We start from the raw sequence: 18,141 nt of genomic DNA, 5'->3' as shown, positions 1-18,141 counted from the left end.
CCTTGTGTTTTTGCTTTGGTCAAGAATGAATTTTTCTTCCTGCTGTAGACATAATCCCCTCTTTAGTTTTCAGGTATAATTTACAAATTTACAAATCTGTGTGTGTCTAAAGGTAAGTTGCATAATGTTCTACTTTTCCTCAGTTGGCTTGATATGTGTTACTTTTAGCCCATGGGAAGAGAGAATTTTGTTTTTAATCCAGAAATTCAGAACCATTGTCTCTTCAAATATTGTTTCTGCCCATTTGTCATCATTTTTAATGGTAGACTAAATACACCGTTATGTGAATTTGCTATTGCTTATTTAGTAAATCCTGCACTGATGGGCATGTAGATTGTTAACATTTATTATGCACATAAACCAAGCTCTCTGTGCCCAAATTTATGATTACTTCATTTGGATAAATTTCTGGAAGTGCGGTTACTGGGTTAACATATGTACATTTTTGATGCTGTTGATACGTATTGCCATATTGCTGTCTAGCAATTAGCTAGATTATCTCACAAGCAAATGATGACAGTTCCCCTTTTCCTGTTTTTGTTTTGTTAAAGTAAATTTTATACTTTAATATACCATGAATTATACTCAAAATATCATAAATCCTAAGCCATATTTGCATTCTTTTTACTGTTTTAAAGGTTCTCATCCTCAAGAATTGAAGATTCACATTTTTACTTTGAAAAACAACATCTGCGTTTTGTGATTTGTTAGAAAATGTATAGAGAAACTGCAGTTCTGTTCCTTCAAAGGAATAGAATTTAAGTCATGTTGATTGCATATTTCATTTTAATGAAAAATATTCATAAAAAAGGAATTTTAGATACCTTTAATTTGAAACTGAGAAAACTTGAGGCCCAGCCGTATTATTTGAGATGGCTGTGACCTAATGTTTAAAAAGAAAATTGGCTCAAAGCAGTCTAATGGTTATTAATTATAGACTCACAGTTTTAAAATTTTAATTATTGATGTATACGTTAATTTACCTATGATTAGGAAAATCGTTATTGTTTTCTAATATTAAATGTGCTTAAATTATTATACATTTGTGTTTTTCTTTAAAGGGGAAAAGTCTTCATCATACCCAGAATGATCACTTCCAGAATGATGGAATTGGTAAGTGGAAAAATTACCTTACGAAAACTTGCTTTTCTGATGTAAGAGATTTTCCCCAAATTTCACCACAAGAAAGAGGAGAATGGGGAGATGGTTTCTCTGTCTTTCTCTCTCTCTTTCTGGCAGACACGCACACACACACGCACACACGCAGTCACTTTGGAACCTCTCTTAATTCTTTTATTCAACACTTAGGGTTTTATCAGTGCATTGATCTGTTATTTCTGAAAAGGGGTGATTTTGTAGGTGTTCATGTACATATCCAGAGGTTTTGAGGAAAAACATTTAAGCCTTTTATGCAACATAAGTTTTCAGAAAATAATTATATTCTACACATGTCAGGTCATAAAAGTTTCAAGGTAAAAAATTTACTTAAATGATTTTAAATATTGCATAGTTGTGCTTTTAAAATAACAATTCCTTAACTTCCATATTGTATGTGGTTCTGTTACAATTGCCAGTCAAAACTTTATTCTGAAGAGTTGTATACTTTTTTGGACAGAAGACTGTTTACTAGGAATGTGTGCATAGCTTTCTCTCTTGAAAGACTCATCCTGAATTCCTCAGAAAATATTTGAAATTATGCTAGTTTATACAAGCAATGCTTTGTATAATTCAAGTTAATTTTAGGAAGCATTATAAAAGTTTCTTTGTGTTTTTTTGTAATATGCTTTACTTTTCCACACTGATAATTCTTTGATGATAAGATATCTTAGGCAAATCTGGGAAACATATTTCGCTGTTGAATGATTTAAATTATTTTTTCTAGATGACCATGTACAGCTATTGAGTGCATCCTTTTTCTGTTTATTTTTCAGTTCAGCCCAATCCTTCCGTACTCATTGGCAATCCTATTAGAGCATATACTCCTCCACCCCCTCTTGGACCTCACCCAAATTTGGGAAAATCTCCAAGCCCTGTTCAAAGAATAGATCCTCATACTGGGACAAGTATTCTTTATGTACCTGCTGTCTATGGAGGGAATGTAGTTATGTCGGTGCCTTTACCTGTAAGTGGACATTCAAAATACTTTCTATTGAATCAAGTAAAATAGGTTTCACTAAAATGATGCTAATCCCAAATAGTATTCTACCAACTTCTTTTTTAAAAAAAATTTTCAGTGCTCCTAAGCTTCTTTTAAAGCAAATGTTGCCTCTAACCTTCAAATTGTGAATTGTTGCTTACAATTCATTATTAGGTTACTAGTGACTATGAAGAAATTATATTTCAACTTAGAAACCTTGTAATTTTTTGTTTTGTTTTGTGTTTTTGAGATGGAGTTTTGTTCTTGTTGCCCAGGCTGGAGTGCAATGGTGCAATCTTGACTCACTGCAACCTTCGCCTCCTGGGTTCAAGCGATTCTCCTGCCTCAGCCTCCCAAGTAGCTGGGATTACAGGCATGCACCATCATGCCTGGCTAATTTTTTGTATTGGTACAGACAGGGTTTCACCATGTTGGTCAGGCTGGTCTCAAACTCCTGACCTCAGGTGATCCACCCACCTTGGCCTCCCAAAGTGCTGGGATTACGGGCATGAGCCACTGCGCCCGGCCACCTTTATAATCTTTTAAAATATTTCATTGAAGAAAATTGAGCTAAAAGTTAACGGAGCTAATGAATTGCTCTCATTTTGTAAAGTGATGTTTTCATTTTATGTATAAGTCAAAAACTGTTCCTAAGAAATACAGGACACAGAGAGGCTTGGATTAGTGTAGTTCACTTGGATCTAAATTGATTTGAGAAATTCTACATCTTATGAAATCTTAATTACTACTTAAAAACATTATTCTTTGTAAGACTATAGATTTTTAGAGGCCTTCCGTCTTGTATATAAACCCATTTTCACTTTCTTTAGAATTTTTGAATATTTTGTTAATTTGCTGATGTGAGTATTTTCAATTCAGGAGTTTTAGCCTAGGAAACAATTTCTTTCATTTAAGGCAAGCACTAATTTCGGGCTGAGATGATCATTGCCAAAGGTTTTTGGCAACACTCCAGAATGGGAAAATGCTAAGCTGCAAACATTTCTCAGCCATGTTGGTCAGGATAGTTCACAATCTGACAGCCAAGGAGAATGACTGTAAATGAGAAATATGTAATTCATGCCCACTCCCCATAGACTTCAGACTTTGGATTTTAGCAGAGTTATTTCTCCAGACAGCCTGGCAACATTGTACATGATCGGCTTTAAATAGTAAGTCCCTTAGGATTTATATTTCACTTTATTAGGTTAAAGAGGCTTCTATTTTGTAAGATTTCTGAGAGTTTACTTTTAACAGTTATAATAAAATAGGGCCGGGCGCGGTGGCTCAAGCCTGTAATCCCAGCACTTTGGGAGGCCGAGACGGGCGGATCACGAGGTCGGGAGATCGAGACCATCCTGGCTAACATGGTGAAACCCCGTCTCTACTAAAAATTACAAAAAACTAGCCGGGCGAGGTGGCGGGCGCCTGTGGTCCCAGCTACTCGGGAGGCTGAGGCAGGAGAATGGCGTAAGCCCGGGAGGCGGAGCTTGCAGTGAGCCGAGATCGCGCCACTGCACTCCAGCCTGGGCGACAGAGCGAGACTCCGCCTCAAAAAAAAAATAAATAAAATAAAAAAAATAAAAAAAAAATAAAAAAAAAATAAACAGTTATAATAAAATAATAGGAGCAGTAGCTAAGATGTCATTGTATTTATTCCTTTTATGTTAATATGCAGAGATTATATATCTAGACACACTTAAACAAGTTTTCTGTTTTTGTATTTTAAGATAGAGTTGAATTAAAAGCACAGATTAAAAAGTAATGACCCATTTGAATTTTACCTATAATAGATGAACATTAAATGATGTGGTTACTCATCTTAAGTTGGAATACCAAATTTTTTGAGTTGAGACTCCTTAGGCTAAGTTCTTCCTTAACTTTTCCCCTGTCTATTAAACTATGTTTCTGTGCAATTATGACTTTATAAGATAATTTTTGTGGTAATCTGACATGTATACATTCCTATGGAGGGGAAATAAGTAAATACTGTAAAATGATTTAATGCCTCAAGGAATAATTACCAATTTTAAACCCTCAGTTTCTTCCTAATCTGAAAAATGATCTGTTTTCCATTACATACTAAAGGTTCAGGGAGCTGTTTTTTAGCCAGTTAAGACACAGTTGTTACTATTAGCATCAACTTTGTAGTTATTTATTTTGAAAAAATTAACATCTCTGTGTGTGTGTGCACGTATGTATGTCTTTGTATGTTTGCTTTTTCCTGATTAGTAGCACTCTATTAGTTTGTCTTCCAAAATATACTTAATGCATGTATTTTATTTTTTAATAACCTAGGTACCATGGACAGGATACCAGGGTAGGTTTGCAGTTGATCCTCGAATCATTACACATCAGGCAGCAATGGCCTATAACATGAACCTGTTACAGACACATGGACGAGGATCTCCTATTCCTTATGGCCTTGGACATCACCCACCTGTCAGCATAGGCCAGCCACAAAATCAGCATCAGGAGAAGGATCAACATGAGCAAAATCGAAATGGTAAGTTGTGCTTTGTTGTTCTGTTCCTAAACTGATGACATGTAAAGTTTTAGCCACATAGAAAGTTCCATTAACAGTATGATTGTTAACTTTCTCATGGATTATAGAACTCTTTGAGAGAGAATCTACCAGCACTTTGGGAGGCTGAGGCGGGCAGATCACGAGGTCAGGAGACTAAGACCATCCTGGCTAACACGGTGAAACCCTGTCTCTACTAAAAATACAAAAAACTTAGCTGGGCATGGTGGCGGGCGCCTCTAGTCCCAGCTACTCGGGAGACTGAGGCAGGAGAATGGCGTGAACCCGGGTGGCAGAGCTTGCAGTGAGCCGAGATCGCGCCACTGCCCTCCAGCCTGGGCGACAGAGTAAGACTCCATCTCAAAAAAGGAAAAAAAAAGAAAAGAGAGAGAATCTAATATATAAACTTTGGATCCGCTCTCCAGAAGATACAAATTATGTACACAGATAGAAAATTGAGATGTAACCTCAGAGTGTCCTTTAGGTTAAATCCTACCACTTACGATTGGTGTCACTGAGTTTCTGAAAAAAATATTAAATTTGAATATTTAGAGTACTTTAAAGTGGTAGTCATTTAAAATTGAGATGGAAGGTCCTGTTAAACATTTTTGTTAGCTCGAAATATTTTTGTGGTATACTACGCATTAATGTTGTGGGATTGTTGATAAAAGGTTATTTTTACTACAAATCTGCTAGAATTTCAAGGAAAACTTACCATATTTTTTATTCAAGTTTATTGAGGTATGAGTTAAATATAGTAAAATTCATCCTGTTAAAACGTACATTGATGAATTTTAACAAATATCCAGAGTTGTTAACTTCCACCAAAATCAGGATACAGGATATTTACATATTTACAAAAAGTTTCTTCCCACCCTTTGCAGTCCCATCCTCCAACCCCCAACCCTGAGCAACCGCTGATCTGACTTTTGTCCCATACTCTCTAGTATGTCATAAAAATGGAATTCTATAATGTATAATTTTTTGTGTGCAGCATTGTTCACTTAGCTTAATGCTTTTGCTGTTCCCCCAGATTATATGTTTCAGTTGTTTGTTCCTTTTTACTGTTAGTATTCAGTTGTATGGATGTACTGCAATATGTTTATTCATCCCTCAGTTGATATACATATTAGTTGCGTCTAATTTTTGGCCCTTATGAATAGAGCTGCTGTGAACATATGTGTGAACATGTGTTTTTATTTCCGTTGGGTAAATACCTAGGAGTGAGATTGCTGGGCATATTATAAATATATATTTAACTTTATAAGAAACTGCCATATTATTTTTCAAAAGTAGCTGAACCATTTTTCATTTTTACTAGTAATGTATGAGATTTCCAGTTGTCCCATGTTCTCATTTGCATGTGCTATGTATGGTCAGTCTTTTTTTTTTAAATTGTACTCTTGTTAGTGGATATCTAATCATATCTCATTGTGGTATTAATTTACATGTTTGCATATCCCTAATAATGGGTGATGTTGAGTATCTTTTTATTGTGCTTATTTGCCATGTGTGTATCTTGTTTGATGAAACCTCTATTTATATCTATTGCCCACTTTTTTATTGGGTCGATTGTCTCCAGTTTTAAGAGTTCTTTATACATTCTGTTTACTAATCTTTAATGAGATATATATTTAGAAAATATTTTCTCCCAGGATATGGCTTGCGCTTTTTTTTTTTTTTTTTTTTTGCCTTTTAAAGACAGAGTCTTGCTATGTTGCCCAGTCAGACCTTGAACTCCCGGGCTCAAGAGATTCTCTCACCTCAGCCTCCTGAGTATCTGGGACTACAGGCACATGCCACTGTGTCTAGCTTTCATTTTCTTAACAGTATCTTTCAAAGAGCAGCAGCTTTTATTTTTGTTGAAGTCCATTGTATCCATTTTTTCTTCTGTGGATCATGTTTTGGGTGTTGTGTCTTAAATATATCTAACCCAAGATCTTCTTTTATGTTTTCTTCTAGAAGTTTTATAGTTTTTAGCTCTTACATTAATTAGGTCCATTTTGAGTTAAATTGTATATATAGTGTAAGGGTAAGGACTGAGATTTTGTTGTTGTTATTTTGTTTTGGTTTTGCATGTGTATGTTCAGTGATTCCAGCACTATTTGTTGAAAACTCTGTCCTTCCTTCACTGAACTGCCTTGGAACCTTTGTTGAAAATCAGTTGATCCTATGTGTGGATCCTTTTTATTAATGCATATGTTTATGTTTACACCAAATATGCTGTCTTGATTATTACAGCTTTGTAAAAGTCTTTAAATCAGGTGTAAGTCCTCCAACGTTGTTCTTTTTCAAAATTGTCTATTCCAGGTCTTTTGCATTTCTATATATTTTAGAATCATCTTGTCAATTCCTACTTAGCCTTCTGGGATTTGGATTGGCATTGTGTTTAATCTTTAGGTCATTTTGGGGAGAATTAACATCTTAACATACTGATTCTTCTGATCTTTGAACAGAGTATATGTCTCCATTTTTTTCTGTTAGGTCTTTATTTTTTTTTCAGTATTAAAAAACGTTTTCAGGCTGAGCACAGTGGCTCATGCCTGTAATTCCAGCATTTGGGAGGCAAAGGTGGGCGGATTACCTGAAATCAGGAGTTAGAGACCAGGCGTGGCCAACACGGAGAAACCCTGTCTGTACTAAAAATATAAAAATGATCCGGGCATGGTGGTGCACGCCTGTAATCCCAGGTACTTCAGAGGCTGAGGCAGGAGAATCGCTTGAACCTGGGAGGCAGAGGTTGCAGTGAGCCAAGATCGCGCCACTGCACTCCAGCCTGGGTGACAGAGCAAGACTCCGTCTCAAAAAAAAAAAAAAAAAAAAAGAGTTTCAGTATATACAGTCTTTGCACATATTTTGTTAAAGTGAAAGCTTAAATGAATATAAGTATTTGATTTATAATTTTCTTCTTCAGTAATATGTTCCACAAATACCAGTATGTTGTATTTTTATTTTCATTTAGTTCAGTATATTTCCTAATTTTTCTTGAAATCCTACCCATGGATTATTTAGAAAGGTGTTTTAGTTGCTGATTATTGGTGATTTTCTAGAAATTTTTCTGTTACTGATTTGTACTTTAATTCCATTGTGTTAAGAGAACATATTTTGTATGACTTGAATGCTTTTGAAGGAGATTTGTTTCACAGCCCAGAATATGGTTTATTTTGGTAAATGTTCAGTGTGTACTTGAAAAGAATAGATTGCTCTGTAAATGTTAATCGGGGGCTGGGCATGGTGACTCATGCCTGTAATCCCAGCCCTTTGGGAGGCTGAGGTGGGTGGATCACCTGAGGTCAGGAATTTGAGACCAGCCTGGCTAACATGGTGAAACCCATCTCTACTAAAAATACAATATTAGCCGGATGTGGTGCGCACGTCTGTAATCCCAGCTACTCGGGAGGCTGAGGCAGAAGAATTGCTTGAACCCAGGAGGTGGAGATTTCAGTGAGCCGAGATCGTGCCATTGCCTCCAGCCTGGGCAACAAGAGCGAAACTCTGTTTGAAAAAAGAAAAAAAAATGTTAATCAGGTCAAGTTGGTTGGTAGAGTTGTTCAGGTCCATTGTATCGTTGCTGATTCTACTCTTTCCATCAATTACTGAGGAGGGATATTGAAATCTCCCAATATAATTGCTATTTGTCTAATTTTCAGTTTTCAGGTTTCTAAGTTCTATCAGTTCTGAATGAATTTTGAAGTTCTATTATTAGAAGATAAATGTTTAGGATTGTGTGCTCTTGATTAATTAACTCATTTATCATTGTGGAATGACCTTCTTTGTCCCTGAAAATATTCTCTGGTTTGAGATCTACTTTGCGTAATATCAGTGTAGCCTCTTCAGCTTTCTCTTATCAAGTGATAGCATGGTGTGCGTGTGTATATGTGTATGTGTATGTATATTTTTACCTTTTAATCTGTTTGTGTCTTTATATTTAACGTTTGTTTATTTTAGATAACATATAGGTGGCTCTTGATTTTTTTAAATCTAATGTGACAATCTCTGCCTTTTAATTGGGGTGTTTAGACCATTTACTTTTAGTGTGATTGTTGATATAGTTAAATTTGATTCTATCATCTTGCTATTTGTTTTCAATTTGTCCAATTGATTTTTTCCCCTTCTCCTTTTATTCTGCCCTCTTCTGGATTGGGAGAGTTGTTTTTGTTTTTTTTTTTTTTTTTTTAATGACTCCTTTTTGTCTCCATTGGCTTAACAGTGACAACTCTTTGTTTTATTATTTTGCTAGTTGCTTTAGGGTTTATAGTATAAATCTTTAATCTTGACAGATTACTTTCCAATTTATATTTTACCACTGCATTTACAGTAAAGGAAGCTTAAAGTATGCTGTTTTTTCTCTCCTGGCCTGTATGCTATTGTTGTCATGTATTTTACTTTTACATATAAGTCCCCAAAACATTATTGTTATCTTTGTTTAAACAGCCAAGTAAAAGAGTTTTAAATCATAAGAAAAATAATCTTAAGTATTTACCCATGTGTTACCATTTCTAGTAATTTTTCTTTCTGTATATTGATGTTTCCAGCTGATACAAGTTTTCTTCTGCCTGAAAGACTTTTAGTGCATTTCTTACAGTGCAGGTCTGCTGATGATGAGTTCTTTCAGCTTTTGTATGCCTGAACGTGTCTTTATTTCGCTTTCATTTTTAAAAGATGTTTTTGTAGGGTGGAGAATTCTTGGTTGGCAGTTTTTATCATTTGGTACTTTAATGGTGTTGTTCTACCATTTTCTCACTTGCTTTTTTTCCAGTGAGAAATCTGATGCCATCGTTATCCTTGTTTTTCTGTATGTAACAAGTCTTTTTCTACCTAGCTGCTTCATAGGTTTTCTTTTTATATTGGTTTTATCAGTTTGATTATGACATGCCTTGATGTAGTTTTCTTCCTGTTTCTTGTGTTCAAGGTTTGTTGAGTTTCTCAGATCTCTGAGTTTATAGTTTTTATCAAGTTTGTAAAATTTTAACCTTTATATCTTTTCGGATATTTTTTTCTGTGTTGCCCCTACCACTGTTCTTCAGAGATTCTAATTACCCATATATTGGGATGCTTAAAGTTTTTGCACAGTTTATGGGTGCTGCTTTTTAAAAAATTTTTTTCTCTATGTTTCATTTTGGATAATTTCTATTCCTGTGCCTTCAAATTTGCCAGATTTTTCTTCTGTAGTGTCTATTCTGCTGGTAATTCCATTCAGTGTATTCTTCATCTCAGATACTGTAGTTTTCATTTCTTGAAGCTTAATGGTAGGGTAATTCTGGAGCGATAATTCATTTTACAAAGTTCCAGTGGCGTTCCAAAAAGAATGTTTCTGAACAAGAACCTAAATCCAGGATTCCTTCAAGGAACTTAAACTATCCAGTGGTTAATTCTTCTGTAAATTAAAAGCATTTCCCATGTATGAGTTGTCTATTATAACTGTGCTTTTTTAAAACCTTAATTTTGCCTCCTCTACTATTTCTCACCCACTTATACTCAGTTTGATATCTATTAATTTTAAACAGTATAACTACATTCCTTTCTGAATATCTTTATTACATTTAGATTCCTTTACTAAATTGGATTGAGGCGTTATTTAGATTTTCGCCTAATTGCATTTATAAGTGACCAAAGCATTGAACCTTTATAAATAGGCAAGAATGCCAAGGCCTTTAATACATCTAGTTTAAGCAAATGAGGCTGTAATTCCTGGAGACTGGGTAGTTTCCTTTGGGATTATTTGATGCTTTGAGGTTATTCCCTTATTAGGCTTTGTCTTGTCAATGAAGTTTGCTTCATTTATAAGTTTTCTTTCTTACAGAGAAACTATGACTGACAATTTAAGAACAAAACCCAAGTAGTCATACACTGATCATAATAGGTGAAAAGTGTTTAAAGTATTCTGCCTCTTTCTCTAATATTGGATAAGCCTTGGAAATGTCATATCCACTGGAGAAAACTTATAAGGATTTTTAAATATTTTCTTAGGTAAAAGTGATACAAATAATTCCGGACCTGAAATTACTAAGATTCGAACACCAGAGAAAAAGCCAACAGAACCAAAACAGGTATGCTGCTTAGTGACTGCATTGTTCTAGTGGATTTAGTCTGATTGGTCATCTTGGAATCTTGATGTTTTAAAGAAAAATACCTCCATTTGTACCCTTATCCTTTATGTTTATTTTTTCACAGGGATATAGTGAGCCATATTGCCCTCTCTTTCTTCATCTCTTCTTTGGCTGTGCTATTTCATGTATCAGTATACTTTTCTCAAATTCTGTTACTCAGTGATAAAGTTGAATTTAGAGATTTTCTATGATAAGGTAGTAAATGAAGACAGAGCTACAGGTGTGTTATTACAAGTGTGTCATTATCGTGAAGAAGGAAAACTTCTTCCTTGGAGACAGGAAGACTTCCTCAGGTCCCTCACCTTATTCTCTCATCATACCCACTAAGCCCTTAATTCTTTATCTGTCCATTCATCTATTTTCTCTGCTTCTGTGCTTATAAACTACTTAGAGAAAATCAAGTCACTGGTTGAATTAGTGCCACTGGAAGCTCTTGTTTTCTAATCTGAATGGAACCCTCAGGCCTCTCCTTCATTTCTTTCACACATCTCACTTCCTTTGCCCAGTTGTCTCAGTGACTCTTCTCAAGCCTTATTACCTTCCACATTCTGTTACCCTGTTGGATGGCTTGTCTCAGACTTACCTCATCAGGATTTTCTCTTGTTAATTTGTAACCTTAAATATAGCACTTTTACCATAGCCCTGAGCACCCTTACTTCCTGATCACCAGTCTCAGAGGAAGAGTTGCTGTTAAGATTAATCTTTCCTCTGCCGGGCGTGGTGGCTCACACCTGTAATCCCAACACTTTGGGAGGCCAAGGCGGGTGGATCACTAGGTCAGGAGATCAAGACTACCCTGGCTAACAAGGTGAAACCCCGTCTCTACTAAAATACAAAAAAATTAGTTGGGCATGGTGGCGGGCGCCTGTAGTCCCAGCGGCCCAGGAGGCTGAGTCAGGAGAATGGCTTGAACCCGGGAGGCGGAGCTTGCAGTGAGCTGAGATCGTACCAGCCTGGGTGACAGAGTGAGACTCTTTCTCAAAAAAAAAAAAAGATTAATCTCTCCTCTTCAGGTACCACATAGACCTTGTCCCTTCTCCTCATTTATCTTTCCATTCTTTCTAGTTGTTGGTTCTTCCCTGTTAGCCTATAGCATATTTAGATCTCTTTTAGCCTAAAGTAAGCAAATTACTTGATAGACTTTTTTTAAAAAGATAATTTCTTTAACCTTCATCTCCTTTATAGCTACTACCTCATTTCTCCTTTCTTCCTCACCTGTTATTTGCTCTTTAACCCACAAAGTCTACATTTCACTGAAACTATTGTGCTCTTACGAACATACTTCAAATGTATTCTTACTTGGCTTTTCATGGTATTAGGCACTATTTTCTACTTCTGTCTTTGACCATCTTGTTTCTTTTGTTTTCTTTGACACATTTTTACTTTTCACTGTCTCTCTAACATGACCTCTTTTTTTTTTTTTTTTTTTTGAGACGGAGTCTTGCTCTGTGCCCCAGGCTGGAATGCAGTGGCGCGATCTCGGCTCACTGCAAGCTCCGCCCCCCCGGGTTCACGCCATTCTCCTGTCTCAGCCTCCCGAGTAGCTGGGACTACAGGCGCCCACCACCTCGCCCGGCTTATTTTCTTGTATTTTTAGTAGAGACGGGGTTTCACCGTGTTAGCCAGGATGGTCTCGATCTCCTGACCTCGTGATCTGCCCGTCTCGGCCTCCCAAAGTGCTGGGATTACAGGCTTGAGCCACCGCGCCCGGCCATGACCTCTTTTTTAAAAAGTTCCTGCTCAGCCTCCCCCAACATCTGTCCCTACTCCTTAAGTTGGGATTTCCCAGAGTTCTGTCCTTATCCCATCTGTCTTGCATTCTATGGTTTCTTACTATAAACCAGTCCGAACCATAATTTTAAGTATCCACTTCATGATACCAACTTCCAAATCTGTATCTCCAACCTCAGCCTAGTTTTATTTAAGCAACTATTCTCTTTATTCATTTACTTATATCACATAAGCATCTCTTTACTCACAGCTTCTATATCTGGAAGGATTCAATACCTTCTGGAGGGGCTGCAGTACAAATGAGGCAGCCAAGGGAACCTCCTGATAGATAAGCGGGGGCTGCAGTGAAATCAGAAGTGGTATGTGTTTGGGAAGTGGTGCAGAGAGAGAATGAGTGGCATGTCAGGCTGGTGCACCTGCACCAGCAGCACATATAGTCAGAGGCAACTTTGGGACGAAACCAATCACACGAGTCTTAGATGCTCTCAGAACAACTGAAGCCAAGATAGCTAAGTGTCTCTCATGTCCTCGTTTTAAAATTTCTGTTAGAATTCTCTCTGTTAGAGAACTAGGCAACCTGAAAACATGTTTCATTTTCTCTCCCACCCTGATGCTTTGTCTTGGGGCCCAGGAAAAATAAAAGAACTAGTCCTGGCTCTTTCGACTCAGTGCCTCCTCAGTATTAAGAGGAAAATGATAGAGGAGAATCTGATTCTGATAGTAGCAGATGCAGGCTTATTCAGCCCTTACCGTCCTCTACCTTGCTTAGGGAGCCGATTGTAGTATTATAGAGTAGCACAGTCCTGAGACACAGACCTAGCTTCCTTTCTATGTCAAGGTCAGAAGTGATAGAGACAATTAAGATAGCAGCTTATTCATAAACAACCTTAACATCTGATTATGACCTCCCTCATGTGACCAGAGTATGCATATCAACAATATCTTCTGGAAAAAAAGTATATCCCAGGTGAATATAATTTTAGTCGTTGAAAGGATGGAGGTTTATGGAGGAAAATGTTTGTTTATGAAGAACCTTAATGAGGTTCTGAGACATCTGAAGAGCAGGCATTGCATACTTGGGAAGACCGAGATAGAATTGTCATGCTTCTCACTTCTTTTTCTAGATAATTTGTATATACTAAGTAATTTTAAGAGCCTAAAATTGGCCAAATTTAATGGCAATCCATTTGAGCTAGATGATTACAGATGAGGATGCAATTGGCACACAGTTTGCATCGCGAGCATTTGTTGCAACAGGTTGGTCACCAAATGTACCCCAACTGCAGTTCAAAAACAAGCTACTTGTTCTGTTTTTTGGTAGTGGTCAGTTCTATGTCTAATTTAAGAGCCTTGGGTGAGGCAAGCGCTCTGCAATCCTCAGTCACTAGCTCATCAGTGAAACTTATAAGGAGATTGACGTGCCAAATTTATTTACACTCCAAGCAATGCATGGAGTGTTTTGAGAGAGCTGGAAAAAGAAAATCGTCGCTTTCCATCTTATATTTTATTTTTCACATTATCATCACTTATGATCAAACTTACATTTCAGAAGGATGACAACACTCCCCAGCTTAAAAACCTTTTGTAGTTACCACAGTTTATGGCATTAAAAACAGTTACTCAGAATTGAATAATTCAGGGTCTCATGTGATTGGGCTCTTGTAGTTTCCTCTGATGTTAAAAAGGGAAAACTAATATATAAACAAGTGAAGTTATAGCTCTGCGTACACAAAACTTCCCATGCTCTCCAAATCTGCCATACTTTTCCTTTCTTCAACCTTTGCATAAACTGTTACCTTTACCTGGAATGTCCTTCCCTCCTCGGAATATTCCACCTCTTTTTATAAGATTCAACTCAAATGTCTTGACCTCTGTGAAACCTTCCTTAATTTTCTCAGGCACTACAGTTGCATCCTCTTATAGTACCTCTAGTGATATGTTTACATATTGTTATCTTCTACTGGACTGTAGGCCAGGGGTCAGCAACCTTCTTCTGTAAAAAGCCAGACAGTAAATCTTAGCCTTGGGGACTACATGGTCTCTGTTGCAGCTGCTGTGCTCTATCGTTACAATGCACAAGCAGCTACAGACAATATGTAAACAAATGAATGTAGCTGTGTTCTAAGAAAACCTTATTTACAAAATCTGGTGAGCTGGAAATGGCATTGGAATGGGGGCATGGTATATAGACCCCTGCACTAGGCTCTTGATGGGTAGGCTGTCTTATTATTGCCTATTTAATTTCCAACACCAGGCACAGTGTATTGGTTGGCCACAATAAATGTTAAAGAAAGAATGTCAATATGTAATGGAAAAATTGACAACCAAACTAGTTATATACAAAAGTGGTATAGTACTTACTTGTTCATTTCAAAGTTGTTTAAATTGAGATGCACCTTTTTATTAACATAGATATTTTTAAGGAAATAGATGTATAAAAACAATAAAATCAGTCTGGGTGCAGTGGCTCACGCTTGTAATCCTAGCACTTTGGGAGGCCGAGGCAGGCAGATCACCTGAGGTCAGGAGCTTGAGACCAGGCCTGGCCAACGTGGTGAAACTCCATCGCTACTAAAAATACAAAAATTAGTTGGGTGTAGTGGCGCATGCCTGTAATCCCAGCTACTTGGGAGGCTGAGGCAGGAGAATTGCTTGAATCCAGGAGGCAGAGATTGCAGTGAGCCACGATGGTGCCACTGCACTCCAGCCTGGGAGACAGAATGAGACTCTGTCTCCAAGAAAAAAAAAAAAAAAAACCACCATAAAATCAGAAGGAAAACACATTTTAATGATTTATATCAGAATGAAATAAATGACCATCTTTCTAAGGAAGAAAGTGTGAAATTAAAAATAATGCCCTGAAAGGAATTAAAGTAGATATGCTAATAAAATGGCAGTATGTTTTCTTATGACTCACATTTAATATGCTGTTTTTTTCTGTGTCATCTTTTTAAATTTAAAAAAATTTTCCTTTATTTAATTGTGAGGAAGTAAACAATTGAGCACTCAGCTCTCCTGCTGGAAGATATCAATGTATCATATCCTTTAGATGTGTTAGGGTTGGGAAAAGGTGGAGAGCAACTGAGTTCGAATCTTCTGCAGTTAAAAAAGGCTTCTTATTTTTTTCTAGGTTGATTTGGAATCAAATCCACAGAACAGAAGTCCTGAATCACGTCCTAGTGTTGTTTATCCCAGTACCAAATTTCCTCGCAAAGATAATCTCAACCCACGACACATAAATCTTCCCCTTCCTGCTCCCCACGCACAGTATGCAATCCCTAATCGCCATTTTCATCCCCTTCCCCAGCTACCAAGACCACCCTTTCCAATTCCACAGCAGCACACCTTGTTAAATCAGCAGCAGAATAATTTGCCTGAACAAGCAAATCAGATGCCACCTCAGCCAAATCAGGTAGTCCAGCAGCAAAGTCAGTTGAATCAGCAGCCCCAGCAGCCACCTCCTCAGCTTTCTCCTGCATATCAGGCAGGACCCAACAATGCTTTTTTTAATAATGCAGTTGCTCATCGGCCACAGTCTCCTCCTGCAGAGGCTGTGATTTCGGAGCAGCAGCCCCCTCCCATGCTGCAAGAAGGCCACAGTCCTCTGAGAGCCATTACACAACCTGGCCCCATTCTTCCTTCGCATCTGAATAGCTTCATTGATGAGAACCCCCCAGGATTACCTATAGGGGAGGCTTTAGGTAAGTTCTATGATCGCCAGATGTGAAAATTCAGAGATTAGTTACTTAAAATGACATGGACTGTATGTACAGTATCATTTTGGGTTAAGATTGAATCATTTCTTCAAATAATGCTAGCAAAAACCCCCCGTTTAGTGTGATAATCAGAAATTAGTTCTAAATGCTGTATGATAGTATCCAGTGGATGTCAGGATCATCATTATGTAAGTCGTCATCATCACCATAACTGATTTCTGGCAAATATAGAAAACATTTACTTCTTACTAAAACCAAATTTGTAGCTCTTTCTTTGTCTTTGTGGAGAAAATATGTTAGTAAAAACTTTAAATAATGAACTTGAAACCCCAAATTCATAAAAAAAAGTTTTCACAAATATTTTTGCAGATCGTATACATGGGAGTGTCGCTCTGGAAACATTAAGACAGCAGCAGGCACGGTTCCAGCAATGGAGTGAGCATCATGCCTTTCTCAGTCAGGGCAACGTTCCATACCCACACCATCACCATCCTCACCTCCAGCATCTTCCTCAGCCGCCCCTGGGATTACATCAGCCGCCAGTGCGGGCAGACTGGAAGCTCACCAGCAGTGCCGAAGATGAAGTGGAGACCACATACTCAAGGTATTCCAGCCGACTGAAAATAGCCTCTGGAATGCGACCCCCTCACTGTTCTCTTTTTTGACTGTAGTCCTTTTAGCTTCAAGCTGGAATATTGCCTCAGAGAAATTGGATGCTGGCCTTCTAAGCACATGCTACACAGTCCTCTTGATTGGCTCTAAAATACAGAAAACTCATTTAGAAGTAACTCTTGTACAAATTTAGGCATGGATGATCTACTATGGGTTGGAAATTAACTTGTTCCCTTGCTTTGTGGTCTTTTCTGCAGGAGAAACACCATCGCTGTGAGCAGGTTTTTTTATTTAGTAGTAATACTTGCAAAGAATGAATAAAGACAGGAGTAAATTCGTGGTTAAAAGCTAAAAATTATATCATTAATTATTTTTCTGGTGGCACAGAATTCTACATTCCTATAATTCCAGCTACATGTGAGTGTTTGGTCCTAACTGTAAGGTTGTTTTTATGGCCAGTGTCACATGAATGCTCTGAAGTGTTTCCTAATCCCTTCTGAACAAGGTCCACCATCATGGTGACCTTTTATAACTTCCAGTTGTCAAAGACATATAGAGACAAGGATATGTTTTTAATACAGTGGGAACAGAAAGAAATCAGGTAATTGAGCATATTTAATGTCTTCATCTCAGCATCTATTGAGTGCTAATGCTTACATCTGAGATGAATTAATGCCAGTTCTAGTTATTAGTACTATGATTTTGTTCGTTGAAAATACATGTATAGTTGACTAAGCTTTCCTTAATGTGATGGAGCCTTTTGTTTTCTCCTCATATTTTATTGTTTTCTTGTAGGTTTCAAGACTTAATCAGAGAACTGTCTCATCGTGATCAAAGTGAAACACGGGAACTAGCTGAAATGCCACCACCTCAATCAAGACTTTTGCAATACAGACAAGTACAGACTAGAAGCCCACCAGCAGTCCCATCTCCCCCATCCAGTACAGACCACAGTAGCCACTTTTCTAACTTTAATGATAACAGCAGAGACATTGAAGTAGCCAGCAACCCAGCATTTCCGCAGCGCCTCCCACCCCAGATATTCAGCTCACCTTTCTCATTGCCATCTGAACACCTTGCCCCTCCTCCCTTGAAGTACCTGGCACCTGATGGAGCATGGACTTTTGCTAACTTGCAACAGAATCACCTAATGGGGCCAGGTTTTCCCTATGGCCTACCTCCATTGCCTCACAGGCCACCGCAGAACCCTTTTGTACAAATACAGAATCATCAACATGCTATTGGTCAAGAGCCATTTCACCCATTGTCATCTCGAACAGTATCTTCTTCTTCGCTCCCTAGCTTAGAAGAGGT

At 37.6% G+C, this 18,141-nt stretch overlaps 1 protein-coding gene across 3 annotated transcripts in view; it reads left to right on the top strand.

Moving 5' to 3' along the window:
* HELZ (helicase with zinc finger) overlaps positions 1-18,141 on the top strand; it is a 179,721-nt gene that overhangs the window by 125,921 nt on the left and 35,659 nt on the right. For all 3 annotated transcript variants that reach the window (XM_025362530.1, XM_025362532.1, XM_025362531.1), the window contains exons 25-31: positions 1,062-1,113; positions 1,932-2,122; positions 4,433-4,640; positions 10,629-10,708; positions 15,630-16,200; positions 16,585-16,819; positions 17,623-18,139. In XM_025362530.1, coding sequence (XP_025218315.1) covers positions 1,062-1,113; positions 1,932-2,122; positions 4,433-4,640; positions 10,629-10,708; positions 15,630-16,200; positions 16,585-16,819; positions 17,623-18,139 — 1,854 coding nt within the window. The remainder of the gene's footprint in view (positions 1-1,061; positions 1,114-1,931; positions 2,123-4,432; positions 4,641-10,628; positions 10,709-15,629; positions 16,201-16,584; positions 16,820-17,622; positions 18,140-18,141) is intronic.

The sequence above is a fragment of the Theropithecus gelada genome, chromosome 16, assembly GCF_003255815.1.
Source record: "Theropithecus gelada isolate Dixy chromosome 16, Tgel_1.0, whole genome shotgun sequence".
In the NCBI taxonomy this organism is placed as follows: Eukaryota; Metazoa; Chordata; class Mammalia; order Primates; family Cercopithecidae; genus Theropithecus; species Theropithecus gelada.
Note: the sequence above shows the minus strand (reverse complement) of the source record. Positions and strands in the feature narration are given on the sequence as shown.